This window comes from Sapajus apella, unplaced genomic scaffold, assembly GCF_009761245.1.
Source record: "Sapajus apella isolate SASKATOON/1434 unplaced genomic scaffold, GSC_monkey_1.0 scaffold191, whole genome shotgun sequence".
NCBI lineage: Eukaryota > Metazoa > Chordata > Mammalia > Primates > Cebidae > Sapajus > Sapajus apella.
The window spans coordinates 381,867-406,679 of NW_022437131.1; the positions used below are offsets into that span (position 1 = coordinate 381,867).

The 24,813-nt window shown below is 38.8% G+C and overlaps 1 protein-coding gene and 1 pseudogene across 2 annotated transcripts in view; both read left to right on the forward strand.

The window, feature by feature from the left end:
- Positions 1 to 24,813, forward strand: part of LOC116543604 (ras-related protein Rab-40A-like) — a 37,562-nt gene extending 12,749 nt beyond the window's left edge. The window contains exons 4-6 of one of the 2 annotated variants that reach the window (XM_032269274.1): positions 6,383 to 6,533; positions 11,805 to 11,893; positions 23,737 to 24,813. In XM_032269274.1, the coding sequence (XP_032125165.1) occupies positions 6,455 to 6,533; positions 11,805 to 11,893; positions 23,737 to 24,642 (1,074 nt within the window). In that variant the 5' untranslated portion in view covers positions 6,383 to 6,454 and the 3' untranslated portion in view covers positions 24,643 to 24,813. Of the gene's footprint in view, positions 1 to 6,382; positions 6,534 to 11,804; positions 11,894 to 17,579; positions 17,617 to 23,736 lie in introns of those variants that run through there. The other variant, XR_004265631.1, reaches the window with a different exon arrangement.
- LOC116543607 lies at positions 4,192 to 4,754 on the forward strand (annotated as a pseudogene).

Genomic DNA, 24,813 nt, shown 5'->3' on the forward strand with positions numbered 1-24,813 from the left:
TTCTTTATCTAATAAATACTTAGGAGTGCAATGGCTGGATCATATGGTAGATGTAAGATTAACATTGTAAGAAACTGCTATTTCCAAGTTTGTACCATTTTTCATTACCACCAGTAATGTTTCAGAGTTTCATCCTCCACAACCTTGACAGAGCTTAGTGTAATCAGTCTTTTTAATTTTTGTCATTCTCACAAGAGTTTAGTAGTATGTCATTGTAGTTTTCATTTACATTTCCCTTACAACTAATTATGTTGAGCATCATTTCATGTGCTTTTATGATATTTGTATGTCTTCTTTAGTGGAATGTCTATTCATACCTTTTACCTGTTTCTTTACTGGTGTATCTGTTTTCTTCTTACTGATTAAGATTGTTAATTCTGGATACAAGTCCTTTATTAGATATGATTTTCAAACATTTTAACCCAGTCTGTGGCTTACTTGTCATTTTTTCAACCATGTAGTTGGAAAACTAAAGTTTTTAACTTTGAGGAAGTCCAATTTTTCAATTTCTTTGCTTATAGATTGTGGTTTTGGTGTTTCATGAATGAAATCTTCACCTGACCCATTGTCACAAAGATTTTCTCCTGTTTTTTTTTTTTTTCTGCTAGAAGTTTAATAGCTTCAAATTTTATATTTAGATCTCAAATCCATTTTGAATAGACTTTTGTATATAGTGTGATAGCTGAGTCACAGTTTACATTTGTGCATGTCAGTATTCACTTGTCCCAACATCATTTGTTGAAATGACAATTCTTTCTCCACTGAATCACCATTGCATCTTTGTCAAAACCTAGTTGTCCATATACTTGTGGGTCTATATCTGGACTCTTTATTCTGTTCCTTTGATCTACTAATCCATCTTGATGCCAGTAGCATACTGTCTGGATTACTGTATGTTTGTAAGGAGTCTTGAAATCAGGTAGTGTTTGTCTTCTAACTTTATTCTTTGTCAAAGTTGTGTTTCATAGTTGATATGGTTTGGAACTGTGTCCCCACCCAAATCTCATGTCAAATTGTAATCCTTAATGTTGGAGACAAGGCCTGGTGGGAGGTGATTGGATCTTGGGGGCGGATTTTCCCCTTTGGTGCTGTTCTCATGATAGAGTGCTCATAAGATCTGGTTGTTTAAAAATGTGTAGCACCTCCCCCTGCCTGCTACTGTCATGTAAGACCCCTGCTCCTGCTTTGCCTTTCGCCATGAGTAAAAGCTCCCTGAGACCTCTCCAGAAGCAGATGCCACTATGGTTCCTGCACAGCCTGCAAAACTGTGAGCCATGAAACCCCCTTTTTAAAAAACAAATAAATAAATTAGCCAGTTTCAGGTTTTTGTTTGTAGCAATCTGAGAACAGACTAATACAATAGTCTAGGTCTTTTACATTTCCATATGAATGTTAGAATCAGCCTGTTAGTTTCTTTAAAAATTTTTGAGGATTTCTATTTGAATTGTTCTAAATCTATAAATCAGTTTTGGAATACTTGACATCTTAACAATACTGAATCATCTCAGTATTGTCTGTGAGCCATGAGCATGGTATGTCCTCTGCTTATTTAGGTCTTCTTTAATTCTCTCAGCAATGTTGTGTGGTGTTCAATGTAAGGTATTGCACATCTGTGGACAGAATATTCATAAATATTTTATACTTTCGATGATGCTATATATGGCTTTATTTGTTAAACACAATTGCTAATTATTATATTTTCATGGTACTATCAGCAACCAAATGTTTAACAATATTAGTGAGGGATCTTTTTGGTTGAAAGCACAGCCTACTCTACGATGGAAAGGATATTTGATCCTTAACCTGTGTTTACCTGTATTTCCATATCTGCTTTTAGAAGTCATTGGCCATATGTTGAAACTATGGAGGAAAATGTTGCAGAGACAATTCTACAGGTCATCTTTAGAAATCACACCACAAGAACATAGTTTAGTAGCTTTCAACTTTATATGTGTGGTCAGAAATGATTTTGTTGTCATGTGTGGCTCAGGCTGGAGTGCAACGGGGCAGTCATAGCTCACTGCAGCCTTGAACTCCCGAGTTCAAGTAATCTTCCCACCTCAGCCTCTTGAATAACAGACTACAGGTGTGTGCCACATGCTCAGCTAAACTTAAAAACATTTTTCAGAGACAGAGTTTTGCTATGTTGTTCAGACTGGTCTCACACTCCTGACCTCAAGCAATCCTACCTCAGCCTTCTGAGTAGCTGGTATTATAGGCATGAGTCACCATGCCCAGCTAGTTTTACTTCTTTACCCACCAGTAAATCTACCTCAATAAATTCCTGGGATTTGGGGCGGTGAGAGGGTGAGCAAGCATGTATGTATGTTAGTATGTATACATTTGTATGTCACTGAAGCTGTCAGGAATATTTATTGTCAGGACTATTTGAGATTAATTACTGTGCATCATGTCAATCCTATTTAGTTCCTAGTACATATTAGGAACAAGCTCGGGGTAGTGGTGTTCGTTTTTTGTCAGCTTTCCTTGGCCAGAATGGTTACCATGGTGACTCAGTGACTGCTGTGGGATTTAGTGCAGAATGAACATCCATTTAGGATTCTTGCCTGAATCTTTCACAACCCATTGCCTGTCCATCAGATATAGTGTTAGCTTTTCGTCTTACATGTAGTTAATCACTTTACAAGGGCTCAGAAAAAATTTGCTTCACTTATCTGAGGTTAAGCTACAGATAACATAAAAAGACACTAAGTACTTTAAAATAAAAGAAAATGAATTGTTGATATTCCTCTCCTGCCCCAAACTCTATTGGGAGGTTAGAATAAAATTCTTAGAATCATACGGCATGTGCCCTTTTGTATCTCGCTTCTTTCAATCAACATAATGTATGTGAAATTAATATTTATTATGGTCTATATAGTAGATTGGTTATTCTCATTGGTGTAAACTATTGTATTATTTGGATATTTCACACTACATTTATCTGTTATAGAGATTTGTGTATTTTCCAGTTTTTGACTTCTTATGAATAACGGTATTATGAATGTTCATGTTCATTCTTTTGGATGGATGTATATTTTCATTTCTCTTGAGTATGTACCAATGTGCTATGGCACTTCTGAGTTATAAGGTATGTGTATGTTCAGCTCAATGGATACCAACAGGCAGTTGATAAAAGTGGCTGTTCCATTCTATAGTCCCATCAGCAGCTTGTGAGAGTGTTACTTGCTCTATATCCTCGTGAATACTTGGTATTTTCCGTTTTTCATTTTGTTGTTCTGGTGGTCTTGTGGTAGCATCTCACTGTAGTTTAATTATAAGTTCTTGGAAGTGTTAAGTTTCTTTTAATTTAAAGATTTTCCTTCTGTATTAGTCAGGGTTCTCCAGAAAAACAGAACCAATAGAAAAAAAAAATATATATATATATATACACACACACACTCACACACACACACATACATATATATATATCCTATTTATATATAAAACAGGATAAATGTAATATATAAATATATGTTATACATATATATTCATAAAGCATTATATATATATATCTCACAGATTGAGAGGGAGAGATTGAGATTGATTTGTTATAAGGAGTTGGCTCATGTGACTATGGAGTCCGAAAAATCTGAAGATCTGCAGTTGGCAAGCCAGAAACCCAGGAGATCTGATGGGTGGTACAAGTCCAAATCTGAAGACTTGAGTACCAGGAGAGCTGATGATCTAAGTTCTATTCCAAAAGCTGGCAGTCTCTAGACCCCAAGAGAGGTGAATTTTTAGTTTGAGTCCCAAAAAGCAGGAAAAGACTGATATGCTAGCTCAGGAAATCAGGTGTAGCAAGTCATGCTTATTTAGCCTTTTTGTTCTATTCAAAACTTCAGTTGAGTAGATGAGGCCCAATTGCATTAGAGAGGGCAGTCAGCTCTATTCGGTCTACTCATTCAGTGTTCATCTTATCTAGAAACACCCTCACACACACACCCAGAACAGTGTTTACCAAATGTCTGGGTACTCTGTGGCCCAGTCAAGTTGATATATGAAATTAACCATCACACTTTCCAATTTATTTGCTTACAAGAATGGATATTTTGTCCTGTGCATTTTGCATTGTGGATTTTATTGGTTATATTCTTAAATTGTTGTTTATTATGTTCTTGTGTTTCTTCCTTTTGTTTTAAAATTGGTGTTAGATTCAGAGGCTTGATTCAATTAAGATTTTTTGTTTTCTTTTTTTGCCTTTCGGCCGGGACCACCATCTTCCAGTAATTCGCCAAAATGACAAACACAAAGGGAGAGAGGAGAGGCACTCGATACATGTTCTCTAGGCCTTTTAGAAAACATGGAGTTGTTCCTTTGGCCACGTATATGCGAATCTATAAGAAAGGTGATATTGTAGACATCAAGGGAATGGGTACTGTTCAAAAAGGAATGCCCCACAAATGTTATCATGACAAAACTGGAAGAGTCTACAATGTTACCCAGCATGCTGTTGGCATTGTTGTAAACAAACAAGTTAAGGGTAAGATTCTTGCCAAGAGAATTAATGTGTGTATTGAGCACATCAAGCACTCTAAGACCCAAGATAGCTTCCTAAAACATGTGAAGGAAAATGATCAGAAAAAGAAAGAAGCCAAAGAGAAAGGTACCTGGGTCCAACTGAAGCGCCAGCCTGCTATACCCAGAGAAGCACACTTTGCAAGAACCAGTGGGAAGGAGCCTGAGCTGCTGGAACCTATTCCCTATGAATTCATGGTATAATAGGTGTTAAAAAAATAAAAGACCTCTGGACTGTAAAAAAAAAAAAAACATTTTTTTTTTTTTTTGGTCAGAAGTAATTCATATGTGGTGTTGTTTATTCCTATAGTGTTACGCAGGAGGCTCATTATGTCTAATTGTTTCTCCTCTTGTGATGTTAAGATTAATTACTATGTTCAAATATTGTTGAGCTTATCTATCCATTATAAAATTTCCCATCCCTTTTTCACCTCGATTTTTCTGCAGCCTCTAAGGATTGTTGCTTAGATCTGTATTCATTAAAGGTCATAAAAGGATGATATTATAATTCTATAATTTTCTCTGCTTTATTAGCTGGAATTACTCTATTAAAGAAACTTCCTTTCATAAAGTATTAGATTACACTGAGGGGTAGTATGTATAGGAAGGGCTGAATGAATGCCTAACTCTTTTGCAGTATTTCCACTTTTAAAAATAGTAAGTTTCCCTAGGGTTCTCTAAAGGTAAGCAATGAGTTGATTTTGTTTGCTTTACTTTTCTTTTAGAATGTTATCATGAGTTCTAGAAGTTTTTATATTTACTGTGTTTTAATCCATAGTAGTCATTATTTTATTTAGTGTTCAAATTGCCTCATCTGTGTCCAGCGAGAGCCCCTTAAGCTTGGCTTCTGTCTTTTGATGTACTCTCTGGTATGATAGTTTGGTCCACATTCATCTAGTAGAATGGTTACACAGACCTAGACTCAGCCATTTCTCCAAGGTAACCTAGTTCATTTCAGTGTGATATGTTTTAAGTGGATTCAGTATGGGCACTAGAGTTGCTCATTGCTACTGGGTCTACCATGTTTCTTCACCTTTCCAGTGCATGGAGCCAGTATATATGTATTATATTTTTAAGAGAAAAGACATCATTGGCTTCCATCCTGAGTTGTTTCTCCTTCTCATTATAGGTAACAATTTTAAAAAATCAATTTTCGTTAAAACTTTCCAATTTTAAAATAAAAGCAAATAGAATGTTTCTATTAGTTTTCCATACATATAAGGTGACATACTCCACATTGGTGGAAACAAATAGAATTTCTACAAAGGTGAAAATATTCTATGTCTAAACTGTCCTGCATAGTAGCCACTAGCCACCTGCGACTTTGAACACCTAATATGTGGTGTGACTGAGGAAGTGAATTTAAAATTGCATTTAAATTTAGTTAACTTAAATAGCCATGAGTGGCCAGTGGCTATGGTATGGGATAACAGCAGCTCTGCGCATTTTTCTGCACTTTGATTTATTCACTTAACAGAATATCCTGGAGATCACTACATAGCAGTAGAGAGAGGGAGTCTTCCTTGCTTGTTATACTGGCATTGAAATCTAGGATGTAGATGTACCTTAGATTATTCAATCAATCCTTTATTGGTGGACATCTGTCACATTTTGGGTCTTCTGCTGTTACAATTTGTTCTACCAAAAATGACCCTGTGCTTCTGCCTTTTTGTCTTTTTGAATTGTATCTTTGGGAAGCACTCTTTTAAAAGATATTATTGGTTCCAAGAGAAAAATACTTGTGCCTTATGAAGTAGAAGGTTTGAAACAGAGAACATCTAGAAATACGGTAACAATAAATGAATGTTGGTCTTATTTGATCGTTCCTTTGATTCCATGTACTGCTCTCTTATTTTCTTTCTAGTGTGATATGGGTAAAGGAGTTTCTGATTGAGCCTTGGGAAGAAGAAATAGTACAGAAGAACAAAGAATAATAATGTATCAGCTGGACAGAAGATGGGAGTCATCAGATTTATACCCCAGTTACTTGACCCATCAACAGACTGGTTTTTGGGGTAAGTTCCTTCCCTCTGTTGGCCTCTGGTCTAACACAGAAGAACACTCAATATAGAAACAGTGGTTAGAGGAGGGGGCTTTTGGGTGAGGAGGGGGCTTTTGGGTGAGAAGGACTTGGAGTTGACCCTGGTAATCATTACTTGCTGCTTGCATGATCTATATCAACCAACTTATCTACTGTGTGCCCTGTAACTATTTATGTCTTTTATTATTATTCCTACCATGCATACAAAGACTGAAAGAAAAAAGTGGGGATTACTTTGCCAGGTATTACAATGTTCTCTGAGCGTATAATTCCATAAATTTTGGACAGAGTGGTTGACATGCAGATTAAAGAAGTCTAAAGAAAGCTTTTGAGTAGACCCAGGCATATAACATCATTTAAGATGCTACAAGTATGGCATTTCCAGTCAAACATATTGTTCAGGAATTAGGTCTGGCTAGCTATAAAGGGTTCATTAAAAAGCAAAGTTAGATTATATCTTATACCTTGTCATGTACTCAGAATGTTTCATCCACATGTAAATACTTAAGGTAAAAGAAAACTGAAAATAACAACAAAAAACTCAGAATACTATACTGTACGTTGGATTATAAGAGCTTTATGAATTGCATTTGTAATGCATGTACAGTACATGTGCATATATCCATGTATAAAAAATCATTGGAAAGATCTAGTACCATGTTAATTTTAATTATGATGGGCATTGCTGGCTATTGATATTTTTAACCTCTGCATTTGGCTCAATATTAAACATTTGCTAAGGTGAGAATATGGATTATACATACTACATACTCAATACTCCATACTCAACTTACTATGGGAGTTACATCCTAATAAGCTCATTGTAAGTTGAAAACAATTGTAGGTCAAAAATGGACATTTGTAGACAAGATGGGATGTGAAAACACAAAACAATATCCAAAAAATGCTGGCAACACTGTACACTGTAGAGTATCAGTTGTTTATCCTTGTGATTACATGGCTGACTGGGAGCTGTGGCTCATTGCTGCTCCCTAACAGAATCACAAGAGAGTATAATACTGCATACTGCTAGCTGGAGAAAAGACCAAAATCTAAAACTTGAAGTATAGTTTCTATTGAATGTGTACCACTTTCACACTGTCGTAAAACTGAAAAATTGTAAGTCAAAAAATCAAAAGTTGGGGAATGTCTGTATTTATGATTTAAAAAACTATATCCCCTAAAACCTCTGTGACTTGTGAAATGTTTCAGTTAAAAAATAGAGAGAGCTATGAAATTAGTCCAGCTTAGGAAAAAACTTTACTTTTCCCTAATTGCATCCCCTTCCTTCTCTGCTATAGATAATCAGCATCCAGAAGGCAATGCTCATCATTCCCATTTGTTGCTTTATCCTTTTATTCCATACGAGAGCTTCCATAAATAACAAACACATAGTATTGTTTTGCATGTTTCACCACAAACACACATACACCTGATCCTTACACTCAAGTGAGTATTATGGCCTGTTCAAGGGGAGATCTTTGTCAAGATGCCAGCACAGTATTTGGTGTGTCATTCACAGTGCCAGTGTTTGCTTCCTTCCCATCTTAACTCTTATGATCTTTAACAGGGATGTTTTTTCATAATCTGGATAGCATCACTATATTTTAGTGAGTATTTGGGAATGTAAGAAGGGAACCACACACACTCATCTATATTACATAGGAAACTTAGTGCCATCTCTGTGCTATGCAATGTGATGAAGTTGGGATGAGGGAAGAATACTCACTCTTTTCTATTGTATGATGCTGTGGTAGTGAGTTACCCTTAGTGAACCTCACCTTGCTCATCAATAAAATTAGCATATTGATATTTACCTCATAAAACTGTTATAAGGAGAAATGAGCAAAACTATAGAAACCATCTGATACATAATATTTCAATAAATATACATTTTGTCTTCCCTCTGTTTTCCCTTCCACAAAAGACTTAAACATGAACATCTCACAGAGGTCATCTAAATTTGAAACATTAGGAAAGGAAACATGCATACTTATATGACACAGAACTTTGGTGACATTTCTTTGTGGGTGAGATATGTGAGAATGGTGGAAGTTTGGAATCAAATAATCACTTTGTTACTTTTTATTTGATGTGTTCTTTTCTTCCTTTTTACTTCCATTTTGACACTGGAATAGGAACCTTTGTTCAAACCCCAGAAAGGAGACAGTACAGAATAAAAGAGCATAAAGATTACTATTGTGTACAACAGACTGAAATCCGGAGACTTGAGGACTGAATGCCAGATCTGTCCTTGTGTAGAAGATACTTCCCCTGAGCTGAACACAGCCCTTATTTAGAAAAAGATTGTGTACCCCAATCGTTAGGGATGATGACTTGAGAGTCAGAGTTTGGTTGCAAATCTTGAATGTCTCAATATATTAGACTCACATGCAATGAATGTACATTATGATGCATGCATACAGAGTATAAGTGGGGGTAACATACAAACATAATACTCTTTTTTAAGTTAATGAGTAGTAGAATTACTGATTAATTATATATTTATTTCTGGACATAACTATATTTTCCACAACTTCTAAATTCATACAGATCATTTTTATAATCAGAACTAAAGAAAGTTTTCTTTTTCTGAAATATTTTAGACATTAAAAAGCTTACAAAAAGAATATACTTGTATATACTCATATTGAGAAATAAAACATTACATGTACAATTGAAATTCACTCAAAGTCTGGGTGGGGCGCAGTGACTCACACCTGTAATCCTTGCACTCTGAGAGGTCGAGATGGGCTGATCACTTGAGACCAGGAGTTTGAGACCAGCCTGGGCAACATCGTGAAACTCCATCTCTACAAAAAAAAATACAAAAATTAGTTGAGAATGGTGGCAGAGAACTGTAGTCCCAGCTACTTGGGAGGCTGAGGTGGGAGGATGACCTGAGCCAGGGAGGTCAAGTCTGCGCTGAGCCATGATTGTACCACTGCACTCCACCCTGCGTGACAGAGTAAGACCCTGTCTAAAAAAAAGAAAGAAATTCAAAGTTTCTTCTGCTTGCATTAGCCTCCTTCTTACAAAGGAGTAATCGTTAACAAGCATTTAGACTTTTCATTATTTATCCTTCGTTACATATGTATATATTTCTGCATGAAATATGGTGTTATTTTATCAGATGTTTTATCTGTAGTTGTCTGGCTATATAACAGGAGAAAAGAAGAAAGATGAGAAGAACAAATACTAATTCATATCTCAACACTGTGACCTGCCATATATGCCTCTCTACATGTGTACTGTCTTTCAGAGCTACTAAACCAGACACACCCACTTTTCTAGTTTACATGCTATAGCGAGCACCAACAGAATTGGTGCGTATCATTTTCAGTGATGTTTTTAAAACATGTGTTCAAAGTCTTAAGAATTTCCCAGGTGCCAGTCACCCCAAAACAATGTTATAGCGTATCTCTGTGGGTTGTTTTGTTTTGTTTTTTTAGAGACAGGGTCTCCTTAGTCTCTTTACGTTGCTCAGGCTGGAGTGCACTGGCTGTTAACGGGCACAATCACAGCACACTACAGCCTAGAACTCCTGGGCTCAAGTGATCCTCTCACTTCAGCCTCCCAATTAGCTGGGATTTGCAGTGTATCTTGAACATGAAATATATTCCCATTGTCCAGGCACAATTTCCCAACGTTTATTCACACTATTAGTCATCTATGCCTGTAAATCTGGAACTAATCTGGGTAATCTTGATGAAAAAAGTCAGTGATTGCCAGGAGTTGGTTTTTAGGTGTCCAATCTACTGTCCAAATCCCTGGGTTAGTTTAGGTATGCATCCCATTTAGAACTTGAACTGATTTGGTATTACAGGTGATAGGCATGTGTATATTTTCCTTTCCATTTAATATTTTTATAAAAATATAAAATATATTTTTATATTTGTATAAGCAAGGTACTTCATATGTGTGTTGATTACTCCTGGGGCCCTGAGCCTAGTGAGACTGTGACTCTAGTTTTACCCTGAATCCTGCGCTGTTAGGATTCTCTCCTCTGGAAGCTGTGGTACTGAGCCCTAGTGGGTTCATGCAGTCCCTCCCCTTTCCTTCCCCTGTGGCAGTCACTGTTTGGCCAACTAGATGGGTAAACAGAGGTGCCTGCTATCAATTCAAGGGACTTTATTTGTGTGAGTACAGAAAGAAGCATGTTGTGAAACCACTTTCATCTCATGACCTTCACTAAAATCTTGAAAAGTAGAAATGTCATCTGACTGTTGAATGTAAGATTCATCTGAGAGACATGCTTGCCCTTCCCCTGGGTGTCTGTAATTTCCCTAAAGCGGCCCAACTGGGGCTGTCATGTTGATAGATTCATACTTTAATTCTAGGACCACCCTAGTACCTAATTGTCTTGGTTAATACATGTTATCATTCCTAACATTGAGTAACTTTCCTATGAAAATGGCAGGAGTATTTTGTTTTTATTTTTTTTTCACTTCCAAAACCAAGACACTTTTCTTGTAGATAAAAATGGAAAAGACCTGAAGGGAATAAAATCTTTAAAAATTTTCTTAAAATTATGCAACAATCCTGCATTATCTGCAAATGTACCACAGAACCTCAAGTACAATTTAAAAAAAAATCCTTAAAATTTTATTATGCATGGATAAGCACTGTCAACATTTAAATTTTTTTCAGGAATTATATTATGCAACTATAACTATATACTTATGAACAGAAATAAAATAGTATCCTACTTTTAGCTTTGTAAACTGCTTTTTTATGACAAATATATATAGAAGTTCAACCCATGCTAATAAATTAAAATCCACATTATCATAAAAATGGCAATAGAAACAGTACTGGTCAATTTGTATATAAAATAATGATAGAAATGGTTAATATTTATTGTGATATTTCTCAGTTCCTGACACTGCTATAATTCTAAATGTATACTTTAATCCTCACCACCATCTATGAAGAGGAGTGGTTGCTGCCAACTTTAAACATAAGAGAACTGGGGTACATACAAGGGCAGGGTTAGCAAGCAGGTTGTGAGGCTGAGATTTGAACGCAGGCTGTGTGGCTCCTGAGTAAATTTAACCAGCATGTGCTACTCCTACTTGTTAGACCTCCAGCCTTACTGTTGAGCAGGGTGCAGCAAAAAAACAAAAACAAAAACAAAAAAACCAAAATCTAACCAAAACTAAGGCTCTGTATTAGTTTCCTATGGCTACTGTATAAAGTACCACAAACTTCTGGCTTAACACAACAGAAATTCAGTCTCTCACAGTTCTGGATGCAACACATTTGAAACACCCAAGAATGTCAATAATCTGTCTACAAAACATCAAACTCAAGGAATATCAGTCTGAAATCCAGGTGTCAGAGTGGCTTTGCTCCTTTTTGGTTTAAGGCAAGAATCTTTCCTTTCCTGTTCCATAGAGTCTCTGGTGATGGCCATAGATCCTTGATGTTGCTTCCTTGCAGAGAAATCACTCCAATCTCTTCCTCTGTCACCACATGTTGCTCTCCCTGTGTGTCTGTCTTTAATGGCATTTTCATTATCTTATAGGACCACAAGTCATATTGGATTAGAGTCCTCTGTAATAATCTCATCTTGATCACATCTGCAAAGACTCTATTTTTAAAATAAGGTCACATTCACAGGTATCTGGGGTTAGTACCTCAATGTATCTTTTAGGGGAATGAAATACAACTACATGATAGTACCTTGATTTTTCCCAATTAACTAGGAAAAAAGTAAAGTATTGATAATTATCAGCATGAGTTGGAATTTGGGGAAAATATACCTGTTATAATGTAGATGAGGTTCCCACAATATATTTTCCCCCTTTCTGAGTCTCAGGAACATTCTTCATTCTAAATATCAGTGTCTTTCCTGTGCTTTGGGCTGACAATGCTTAAGTTTCACTGCCATTTTATTATTTTTATATAATTGCAAAAGCAATAGCTGTTTATTATAGTTAAAAATAGATAGCATAGAAGAGGAAATAAATAGCACTACTCCGAAACAGAGCACTCAAAGACAAGCCCTACTAATGTGTTTATCTGTATAAATTCTTTTCTAAGTTTCTTTATTCAGGTATTTATATATTTAAGCAGAACTGCATGCATTTATATATTTATTTGTGAAAAACAAAGTTTCATCCTACTTACTTAATTGCATCTTATTTACTCTTTTGTAACCTGCTTGTCTCATAAACAACATACATCAAAAGTCATTGATGTGAGTAAATATCAAGCTGCACTGTAGGGATAGTAGAGATACTAATGGCCAATAAAGATGGAGAAAATGAAATAAAAATGGCTAAAATAGGTTGTGATTTTTAGGTATTGAGTCATTTGGTGCTCGTAGTTCCCGCACAAGGTAGATACTGTGGCTAATCTCCATTTCATAGATGAAAAATTGAGGGACAGAAATAATAAGTACTTTGCCTGAGACCACACAGTTAGGGAGTGTGACAACTTGGATTTATGTCCAGTACTTTGCCTGAGACCACACAGTTAGGGAGTGCGACAAGTTGGATTTATGTCCAGTACATCTTGCTCCGGAGTCTAAGAAATTGTGAAATCTCTGTTGTTAGGAGAAAGATGCAACTGTGCAAACATGGATATTTTAGGAGCTCATTAAAAGGAATATTTCAGCTGGCACAGTGGCTCAAACCTGTAATCTTAGCACTTTGGGAGGCCAAGGTGGGAGGATCACGAGGTCAGGAGTTCAAGACCAGCCTGACCAACATGGTGAAACCCCATCTCTATTAAAAATACAAAAATTAACCAGGTATGGTGGCAAGCGCCTGTAATCCCAGCTACTCAGGAGGCTGAGGCAGGAGAATCTCTTGAACCCTGGATATGGAGGTTGCAGTGAGCTGAGATTGCACCACTGCACTCCAGCCTGAGTGACAGGAATATTTCATATGTTAATACATTTATACAAAAAACTGGTCATGATGAAAAACAGGTGGAGTGCGACCTTGGAGAGCATCTACATCATAATTCTGGGGACAGAAACCATAGTGCAGTGGGATAAGGAGTCAGTGGGAAGTGAAGAATGTCAACAGGAAATGCAGAAAACTCTTTTTCTTGACTTTGAAGGGAAAAAGAGAGAGAAAGAGGAAGGGAAGGAGGGAAGGAGGGGAATGGGGGATGGACAGAGAGGGGAAAGAAGAGACAGAAAAAGAGGGGGGCAGAGAGAGAGAGAGAGAGAGACAGAGAGAGAGAGTCAGTCTCTCTCTCTCTCATCACTTTGGTGATGAGGGATCCAAAGAGGTTTTTTAAAAACTTCAGTTCCTTGAAATTTGAGCAAGTTTAAAAGTTAATGTGAAGAAGCCATCTCATCTCAGACTTAACCTATGAAGTTGCCCATATATTCACTTCCCTTCTTGCTCTCTTGTTTCCACTTTAGAGTTAATGAGACACCTCCAATGAACTAGTATGCTTTCTGAGCTCAATACATATTTAGTTATTACCTAATAACAGAATGAACAATTGTGTGTTACAGAAATGCTAGTAATTCCTGGATTTTTGTCTCTCAGATAGGCAGCAGGTCATTGAAATTTTGATGTGATGTGGCTGAATTATGTATGATCTGAGGACCCTGCACAGGTGACTGCAGGATATGTCCAGAATATTCATATCTATATGTGTGTGTGTATATATGCACACACACATACTAAGCAGTGCTGGAACACTCATTAGACAATCAATGCCCCTTGTGTCCCTGATGCAATCTGTCGTGGATCTCACCAGGTGAGTTCACAAACACGCCAGTCTTACCACCATGGGGAAGTGGATTTGGGTCTGCTGATAGGCATGATGCTGAAGAGTATTTATGAGACTATGAAACACTAAAGAATGTAGAGAACATTCTGTTTCTCAAACTTTAAACTGAAGGCATATCAGAGAGATTTGCTTCTTTTGTCTGGATGTCTGTGTTCCCATCTGGAGAAACAATGAAAAATGATTTTTTGTAATGACTACCTAAGCCCTGAGGCTCAGCCAACCACTGCTGCTGTGCTCCAACATTTAAAGGACCATTAAAGTCCCATCTCATGTCATATTCTCTGGGAAGGTTTTCTCATTAACCCCTCACACAGCTCTGTAAGTGTGGCATGGTCAGTCCCATTTCACAGATGACCAAGCTCAGGCTTTCAGAACCTAAGTTACCTTCCCAGGTAAGTGGCAGGATTGGAATGAGGTTCCATCTCTCACCCTCCCTAGAGGACTCTGAGCACCTCCCTTTTAGCAGATGGGCTTCCGGGGCTTGAGAAATGGTCAGATTCCACTCGCCTGCTATTGTGGCCCCACAGGTCCTTATTCTACAACCCCTCTGGGTGATGAGGAAGACAGAGGAGGTGAAATCCTGTGCTTTGTGCCAAGAGACGTGGGTGTAGACCTAGTGTGTAAAAACCCCACTAAGGACTGTATTAAATCAAGGGAGGAAACAGTTGTACATTACATCACAGATATAAGCATCCATGATTTGTGAAACATACTTGGTAACAAAACAATTGGCAATGATTTCAACAGAAAATTCAAATAAGTATATACATGAACAATAAACATTAAAAATTACAAAAACCTGTAGGTCTGAGCGTGCACTATCCTGGGGACAACAGACCCCTTGGGGTCAAGGAGTGGGAGTTGGGCCAGTGAGAGGTGCAGTTTAAATTTGATTTGGAGTGAGTGGGCTCAGACAGAAGCTCAGGTGTTGGCCTTGGGACAGGTGAGCTGGAGAGAAGGAAAGTAACATGTACTGAACGACTGTAAGCAAATGCACTCTATATTTCATCTGCTTTTACCCTAACAACCATTTAAGATCCCCGTCATCATGGCCAAGCATGGTGGCTCACACTTGTAATCCCAGCACTTTGGGAGGCCAAGGCGGGTGGATCACCTGAGGTCAGGAGTTTGAGACCAGCCTAGGCAACATGGTGAAACCCTGTCACTACTAAAAATACAAAATTAGCTGGGCATGGTGGCACACGTGTCTGATCCCAGCTACTCAGGAGGCTGAGGCAGGAGAATCCCTTGAACCTGGAGAATCCCTTGAATCTGGGAGGCAGAGGTTGCGGTGAGCCGAGATTGTACCACTGCACACCAGCCTGGGCAAGAAGAACAAAACTCTGTCTTAAAAAAAAAAAAAAGATACCCGTCATTCTGATAATTATTCAAATCAGGAAACTAAGTTTAAGGAGAGTTTATGTAATTCAGAAAGACAACTTTTTAATCTCCTGATCAGCAGCTAACTTTGGAATTACTTAAGGTTTTATTTTGGTTGTTATTTTCATTTTGTCTCGATGCCTCCAGAACTCTGAGTGCTGTAATCTCCTTCAATGCTGGCAGTATCTGCTCTGCAGGTGTTTTTTAATGTTTTTGTCTTTATAAATTATGACCTGCATAGTTTTTAGTGAAATTCAAAACACTTTCCAAAGGGAAAAAGAAACACTAAAGACTGTATTAAAACAAGGGAGAAAACATTTGTAAACTACATCTCAGATATTGGGTTAGTACCCATGATTTGTGAAACATACTTGGTAACAAAACAGTTGGCAATGATTTCAACAGAAAATTCAAATAAGTACATACATGAACAATAAACATTACAAATATAAAAACCTGCAGCCATAAAAAGGAATCAGATTATGTCCTTTGCAGGGACATGGATAAAGCTGGAAGCCATCATCCTCAGCAAACTAACACAGGAACAGAAAACCAAACACCACATGTTCTCACTCATAAGTGGGAGTTGAACACTGAGAACACATTGATACAAAGAGGGGAACAATACTCACCAGGAGGTGGTGAGGGGTGGGGCGTGGGGGGTAAGGGGTGAGGGGAGGGAACTTAGAGGATGGGTCAATAGGTGCAGCAAACCACCCTGGCGCACATATACCAATGTAACAAACCTGCATGTTCTGCACATGTATCCTGTTTTGTTTTGTTTTTAAGAAGAAATAAAATTTTAAAAATACAGAAACCACAAGAACAAATGAGATGCAAATATTTTTAAATCCTGAGAATTTATAATGACAAGACTGTGATTGCGCTTTTGGAGAAGACTGTGTGTGAATGTGAATGTGTTGATGTGCACCTCACCTACAGGGACACATCTGGAGAGTATGCACTATCCTAGGGACACCAGACCCCTTGAGGTCAAGGGGCGGGAGTTGGGCCAGTGAGAGGTAGAGTCTAAATTTAATTTGTGAATATATTCTTGTATGGTTTTTGAAGTTTCATATTTGAAAATGGAAATATTTTAGTGAATATCTGAACACACAAAATAAAGAGTTCAGGGTTTTTAAAATTTTAACTGGTAAATAAAGAATTGGCAATGATCTATTCATTCATCATAAAATATGTTGGATTATGTTTTAAACAGATCTATTTAGATTTAAATTTTATTCCCCAAGGACTTAAAACATATTTACTTTTTTAAAAAAAGGCATGTCAGTTTTTTAAAACCTTTGTGGAAAATGACAAAGTTCAAACATTTTATTACAAACTAAGATTAAAATATAAAGCTATTGTAATTAATAATGAACACTGGGAACTCAGAAGCGGGAGGTGGAAGGGGAGTAAGGGATGAAAAATCACCTACTGGGTACAATGTAAACTATTTGGGTGAAGGGTACACTGAAAGTCCAGACTTTACTACCATACAGTTGATCCATATAACCAAAACCACTTGTACTCCTGAAGCTATTCAAAGGAATTTTTTTTTGAGATCTAAAAAAACAAGCTATTGTAATTAAGAGAATGTAGAATTGGTATAAGGACAGAAAAAACAGGCCAATGAACTTAGAGTCAAGAAATAGACCTAATCCATATGCTGTCATTTTCACTTATGACACAGGTGACAGTGCAGTGAAGGGAGGAGGATGATATTTTAAGTATGCTAGCTGAATTAGATATGTACAAAAATTGATATCAGGTAGATTGTCAATCTAAATGCAAACATAAAAGAATAACCTATAATCAGGAAAATACTTTTATGTAGTTGGGGTGGCAAATATTTCTTTCTCTCTCTCTTTTTTTTTTTCAGACAGAGTTTCACTTTTGTTGCCCAGGCTGGAGTGCAATGGCGCCATCTCAGCTCACCACAACCTCCGCCTCCCAGGTTCAAGCCATTCTCCTGTCTCAGCCTCCCAAGTAGCTGGAATTACAGGCATGCACCACCACACCTGGCTAATTTTGTATTTTTAGCAGAGATGGGGTTTCTCCATGTTGATCAGGCTGGTCTTGAACTCTCAACCTCAAGTGTTCCACCTGCCTCAGCCTCCCAAAATGCTGGGATTACAGGCATGAGCCACTGCGCCCAGCCAAATATTTCTTAATCACTAGACAAAAACTGTTAATCCAAAAGGAAAAAAAATAATAACTTGAGATGCATTATAAATAAAGACTCTGCCTTTCAAAATATACCCTTAAGAAAGAAAACACTGAAATACAGAGTGAAAGATTTTATATATACAGTGATTCAATTTTTTGAAAACAAGGAGAAAAGTAGCAAATAAGCAAAAGAAGTAAACAGGCACTTTACAAGATAAGAATTCCATACGACAGGCCAGTTGCGGTGGCTCATGCCTGTAATCCCAGCACTTTGGGAGGCTGAGGCAGGTGGACCACAAGGTCAAGGGATGGAGACCATCCTGGCCAACATGGTGAAACCCTGTCTCTACTAAACATACAAAAATTAGCTGGGCGTGGTGGTGTGCGCCTGTAGTCCTAGCTACTTGGGAGGCTGAGGCAGGACAATTGCTTGAACCCAGGAGGCGGAGGTTGCAGTGAGCCGAGATCGTGCTACTGCACTCCAGTTCTGTCGCCTGGCAACAGAGTGAGACTGTCTCAAAAAAAAAAAAAAAAAAAAAAAAAAAAAGAATTCCATACGACAACTGCATGTGTAAAAAGCTGCTTAACTTTTTTAGTTTTTAGGACAATGCAAATTAAAAGTGTCATGAGATACAAAACTCCACAGACTGAAAAACAAGAATAAGGGGCAAGTATAACTATTATATACTACAAGGGAAATTAAATTGCTGAAAACACTTTGGGAAATCCTTTGGCAATATCTACTAAAGCTAAAGATATATATATACCTATGAGCCAGCAATTCCAGTCTTTGATATACTCAACAGAATCGTGTACATATACCCACTAAAGATAGGCACAGATCTGTATGTAGTAGTACTATAATATTAGTCAAACAGTGGGCATAACCCAAATATCATCCAACAGATAACTTGTAGTATTCATAAAACAAAATACTCTACCATAATTGAAATGCTCATTTTAATGTTTCCATATGCAAAATCATGGATATATCTCACAAGGTTAATATTAAGCAAAAGAAAGCAGAAACAAAAAAATATAATTTCAGGCATATAAAATATGAAAAGTTCATAAACCGGCAAATCTCTAGTGTTAGAAGTTAATGTAGAGTTCACTTTTGGGAGAATAATGACTTGTAAGGGCATAAAGGAAGCTCCTGAAGTGAAGATATGTTCTATTTCTTTCCCTTTTTTACTAATAAATTCTGCTTTTATTATTAAAAGGAGTTCTTATAAGTAGAATTGTCTCTTCAATGGTATAAAATTTCTTCTTCTTGATTAAGTATAAAACTTTGGGCTGGGTACTTATAATCCCAGCACTTTGGGAGGCCCAGGTGGCCAATCAAGAGGTCAAGATATTGAGACCATCCTGGCCCACATGGTGAAACACTGTTTCTACTAAAACTACAAAAAAAAATTATCTGGGCATGGTGGTATGCAGCTGTAGTCCCAGCTACTTGGGAGGATGAGACAGGAAAATCACTTGAACCCAGGAGGCAGAGGTTGCAGTGAGCTGAGATCGTGCCACTGCACTCCAGCCTGGTGACAGAGCGAGACTCTGTTTCAAACAAAACAAAAACCGCTTTAATTAAAAATTTCAAGGCAATAAAGTTAAATTCTAATGCCTGGTTGGTGCAGTGTCTCATGCCTGAAATCCCAGCACTTTGGGAGGCTGAGGCAGGTGGATGACCTGCCTGGCTGAGGCCAGGAGTTCAAGACCAGCCTGGCCAACATGGTGAAAACTCATCTCTACTAAAAATATTGCAATTAGCCAGGTGTGATGGTGCACGCCGGTAATCCCAGGTACTTGGTACGCTGAGGCACGAGAATTGCTTGAACCTGAGAGGTGGAGGATGTAGTGAGCTGAGATTGCACCACTGTACTCCAGCCTGGGCGTCAGAGTGAGACTCTGTCTCAAAAAAAAAAAAAATTTCTAATGCCTTTCTGTAGTCAATGTAATGGACCTGAAAGAGGCATAGTGAATTTTAAAAAACGATGTACCCTTTAAAAAAATGTTATCTTCCAAAAAATAAGTTAGCTGGGATGTTTCTTCATTATAGGAGGCAGAATGTTCTTTTCTTTTAAATGTCAACTTTTATTTTAGATCCAGGGGGTACATGTGCAGGTTTGTTACATGGGTATGTTGTGGAATGTTGAGGTTTGGGATATGAATGATCCCATCACCCAGGTAGTGAGCATAGTACACAACAGTTAGTTTTTCAACCCTTCCCCCACCTCTTCCCCCTCCTCCAGTAGTTCCCAGGGTTTGTTGTTGCTATCTTTATGTCCATGAGTCCCCAATGTTTAGCTTCCACTTATAAGTGAGAACGTGGTATTTGGTTTTCTGTTCCTGTGTTAATTCAGTTAGGATAATGGCCTCCAGCTGCATCTATGTTGCTGCAAGGCACATGATATTGTTCTTTTTTATGGCTGTGACAAAATACTTTTTAACAGTTTGTCAAATGTAATGTGCACACGTTTACTGATTTGAAAAAGCATTCAGCCAGGGGAGGTGGCTCACGCCTATAATCCCAGTACTTTGGGAGGCCAAGGCAGTTGGATCACCTGAGGTCAGGATTTCAACTAACATGGAGAAACCCCATCTCTACTAAAAAAAAAAAATACAAAATTAGCCAGGTGTGGTGGAACATGCCTGTAATCCCAGCTACTCGGGAGGCTGAGGCAAGAGAATCGCTTGAACCCAGGAGGCAGAGGTTGCAATGAGCCGAACCGCGCCATTGCATTCCAGCCTGAGCAACAAGAGTGAAACACCGTCTAAAAAAGCATAAAAGCATTCATTGTATTCTATTTTATAGTGAAAACAGGAAATAAAAGAATTGACAGGGTATTTGTGTGTGTGTGTGTGCGCGTGTGTGTGTGTGTGTGTGTCTAGCTGTATCACTCCAAATACACACTCACAGATGCCACTTTATCTTTAATTCAGACAAGGGCTGGAACCAATCTTAGTTCCATATATGCCAGAACACAATTGGTACAGGGAGACTGCTGAATAATTCCGGAAAACTCTGGCTGATATATTTGTAGCTCACCTCCAACATCCCTATCCCTTTCCTTGAGCCCCTTGTCTGAGGCTCTCAAAGCTATGATCTGGGTTGTGGCCATCAGGAGGCATCACAGCTATCTCCATTTTTGTCGTTCTTCTTTCTTTCTTTTTTCTTAAAAAAAAAGGAGGACATTTTGCAAAGAGACACAAACTATGATACTAGTTCTGTTTGAAAAATATATTTGTATTAAAGCTGGTCCATTGCCTGTGGACTCCAAATCTACATCACATTCACTGATTTATCTCTTCCCTCCTCAGTATAGGCTATCCCATGCATGCTGTAGAGAGGTCCCTCACAGAGAGCAGGGCATTTAGACTCCATTGCCCCTATACAGGCTTCCTAGACCTCCTTCCTTTCAGTCATCTGTTCTTTAGGATACTGTGGACGCAGCTGCCCAGACACTGCTCTTGTGACCCCTATCCTCTCTGTCACCTTTCTACAGCCCTGTCAGTGCTACCTGGTGTTTCATGCCCTGGAGCATATATTTTTACAGTCTTGTTTTACACCTATCAATTTTTTTCTTTCTAGCAAGGGAAGTGGATTTGGGTCTGCTCAGAGGCATGATGTTGAACAGCTTTTATTAGATTATGAAACATCCAAGAATGTAGAGAACATTCTGTCTCTAAAACTTTGAACTCAAGGCATATCAGAGAGAGATTTGCTTTCTTTATATGGATGTCTGTGTTCTCATTAGGGGAAACAATGAAAAATGACTTTTCACAATGCCTCCCTTAGCCCAGAGGCTCAGCCAGCCCCCACTTCTGTGTCTCAGCATTTAAAGGGCCATTGAAATCCCACTTCATGCCATATACTCTCAACAGGTTTTCTCATTTGCTCCTTGGGACAGCGCTGTAAGGATGATACAGTCCGTTCTATTTCACAGATAATCAAGCTCAGGCTTTCAGAGCCTAAGTCACCTCTCCAGGTAAGTGGCAGGATTGGAATGAGGTTTCATCCCTCACCCTCCCTATAGGACCCCGAGTTACCCCTTTTTAGAAGCTGGGCTTCCATGGCTTGAGAAATGGTCAGATTCCATTCTCCTGTTATTGTGGCCCCACAGGTCCTTACTCCACAACCCCCCTGGGTGATGAGGAAGACAAAGGAGGTGAAATCCTGCACTTTATGGCAAGAGACTGGGTGTTGGGCTGCATGAGTTGGCTGATCCCTTAAGCAGTGAGTGGGCTCAGGCAGAAGCTTAGGTGTTGGCCTTGGGACAGGTGAGCTGGAGAGTAGGAAAGTAACCTGCACTGAACTACTTTAAGCAAATGCACTCTATGTTTCATCTCCTTTATCCTAGTGATATTCAAGGTACCAATGATTATGATCATTATTCCAATCAGGGTGCTTTCTTAAGGGGAGTTTGTGTAAATCAGGGAGACAACTTTGTTACCTCCTTATCGGCAGCTAACTCTGGAATTAATCTAAAGGTGTTTTTTTTTCTCCATTTGCCCTGAAGCCCACGGAGAATTAGAAATGTTTTTCTTACTCTTTATTCACGTTTGTTCTGTATTGATGAGTATTTGGAATGTTTCTCATTTTTTCCTTTTTAAAAAGATCTCAGCAATGCTATTTCAAATAACCTCTTACCTGGCTATTTTGTACGGGTGAACATTTTTCCCTCCGTTATATGCATAAACATCTATCCCTTGGGGCTTGATTTCAATAATTTAAACTCCCTTACATGTGTCTGAACATTCTCATTTCTTTAACCATCTTTATACCTGTTGTAGTTAAAATATTTAAATGTATTTATAATGATAAGTGTGTTTCCGTTTCCTTAATGTATTTGGTCCCTCCTCCTACCCTCATACATACACACATGCACAGAGCCAGTTTTCACCTTTTTCCTTTGCAAATTAAAAAAAATTCTTATTCAGTGTTTTCTACATTTAAATTTTGTCAGATGATAGGTGATAAGAGGATATTTAGATGGTTTCATTCGCATTCCTTAATGTGTTAGTGAGCTACAATGTATTTTCTTGTGATTATTGGCCATTTGCGTTTCTTCATCTGTGAACAATATACATATTTTGTCAGTTTTGCTATAGGAGCTGTGCATATGTTAAACCTAAAACCCTTCACTGATCAATGCATGTGTTATTTCAACATATCTCTGTGGGGTGAATATTATTTATGAGATACTCTAGGAAAATCCATGTCCTAGTCTCTTCTGAGATCTCAGCTCTTATATTTATGGGAAATGTCCACCTCCAGCAAGAAAAGTATCAGTGCCCACCCAAACACGTGTGGCTTGTCAAGGATCACATGCACAGACAGTTAGGCTTATTCCTAAACCCTGCATGGCCGCAGAGTAAAAAGGATGTGTGCTGCATTATATGAGGAGAGCGCCGGCTCAGGACTGTGATTTCTGTGATCTCTATACTAACAGCAAGATTTTTAAAAATCACTTAACACTCCTGAGTTTGCCTTTTCTCATTGGTAAAATGGAAACAATCATAGCTACCAAAGTCAATTGTTCTGAAAAGCAAAAGAACAAAATATTTTAAGTGTCATACACAGTGTAGGGTACATACGGTACTCAACCAATCTTAGTCCCCTTACTGTTCCATACTGGTCTTTCCTTTAAAGGAAATTCCTTTGACATAATCCAAAAGGCAAGGTTCCATGATAACGATCACATGGAAATGTTAAGGGAAATGTACTCTGCTGGGTAAGAAAAAGTAAAACCATCGCTGAACCAGTTTCCTAGGGTTTGTAAAAGAAAACCATCAAAGCCACCACCTCATTTACTTTATTTTGTAGACTTCTCCATCTCATTTTTTATGTTCTATGTTAATTTCTCAAGAAAACAGACTCGGCACTGCCTCTGCGCAACCCCGTGGGCCTGGCTCAGGAGGGGGCCGGGGCCAGCACGATGAGTACCCCAAGCAGCCCCGACCAAGCCTATGACTTCCTGCTCAAGTTCCTGCTGGTGGGTGACAGCGACGTGGGCAAGGGCGAGATCCTGGAGAGCCTGCAGGACGGTGCAGCCGAGTCCCCATACAGCTACCTAGGGGGGATTGACTACAAGACGACCACCATCCTGCTGGACGGCCAGCGGGTGAAGCTGAAGCTCTGGGATACATCGGGGCAGGGAAGATTTTGTACCATATTCCGCTCGTATTCTCGTGGTGCCCAAGGAGTGATCCTGGTGTACGACATTGCAAACCGCTGGTCGTTCGAGGGTATGGATCGATGGATTAAGAAGATTGATGAGCATGCCCCGGGTGTCCCTAAAATCCTGGTGGGGAATCGCCTACATCTGGCATTCAAGAGGCAGGTGCCCAGGGAGCAGGCCCAGGCCTACGCCGAGCGCCTGGGCGTGACCTTCTTTGAGGTCAGCCCCCTGTGCAATTTCAACATCATAGAGTCTTTCACGGAGCTGGCCAGGATCGTGCTGCTGCGGCACAGGATGAATTGGCTCGGGAGGCCGAGCAAGGTACTGAGCTTGCAAGACCTCTGCTGCCGCGCCATTGTGTCCTACACACCTGTACACCTGGTCGACAAGCTCCCGCTCCCCATTGCCTTAAGAAGCCACCTCAAGTCCTTCTCCATGGCCAAGGGCCTGAATGCCAGGATGATGCAAGGCCTCTCCTACTCCCTTACCGCCAGCTCCGCTCACAATAGGAGCAGCCTCTGCAAAGTGGAGATCGTCTGCCCACCCCAGAACCCACCCAAAAACTGCACCAGAAATAGCTGCAAAATTTCTTAAGGAAGGCACCAAAAAGAAACAAGCTGGAATCTCTCCAGGAAAAACTCTGAATGGTTACATCTGGAAGATGGGAAGACACATTCTAGATTTGAGAAATATGTTTTCAGTTTCTCATGGGAACCATGCTGCTTGGCAATGTGTGTGATGCCTTCTGTCAATAACAGCACCTTA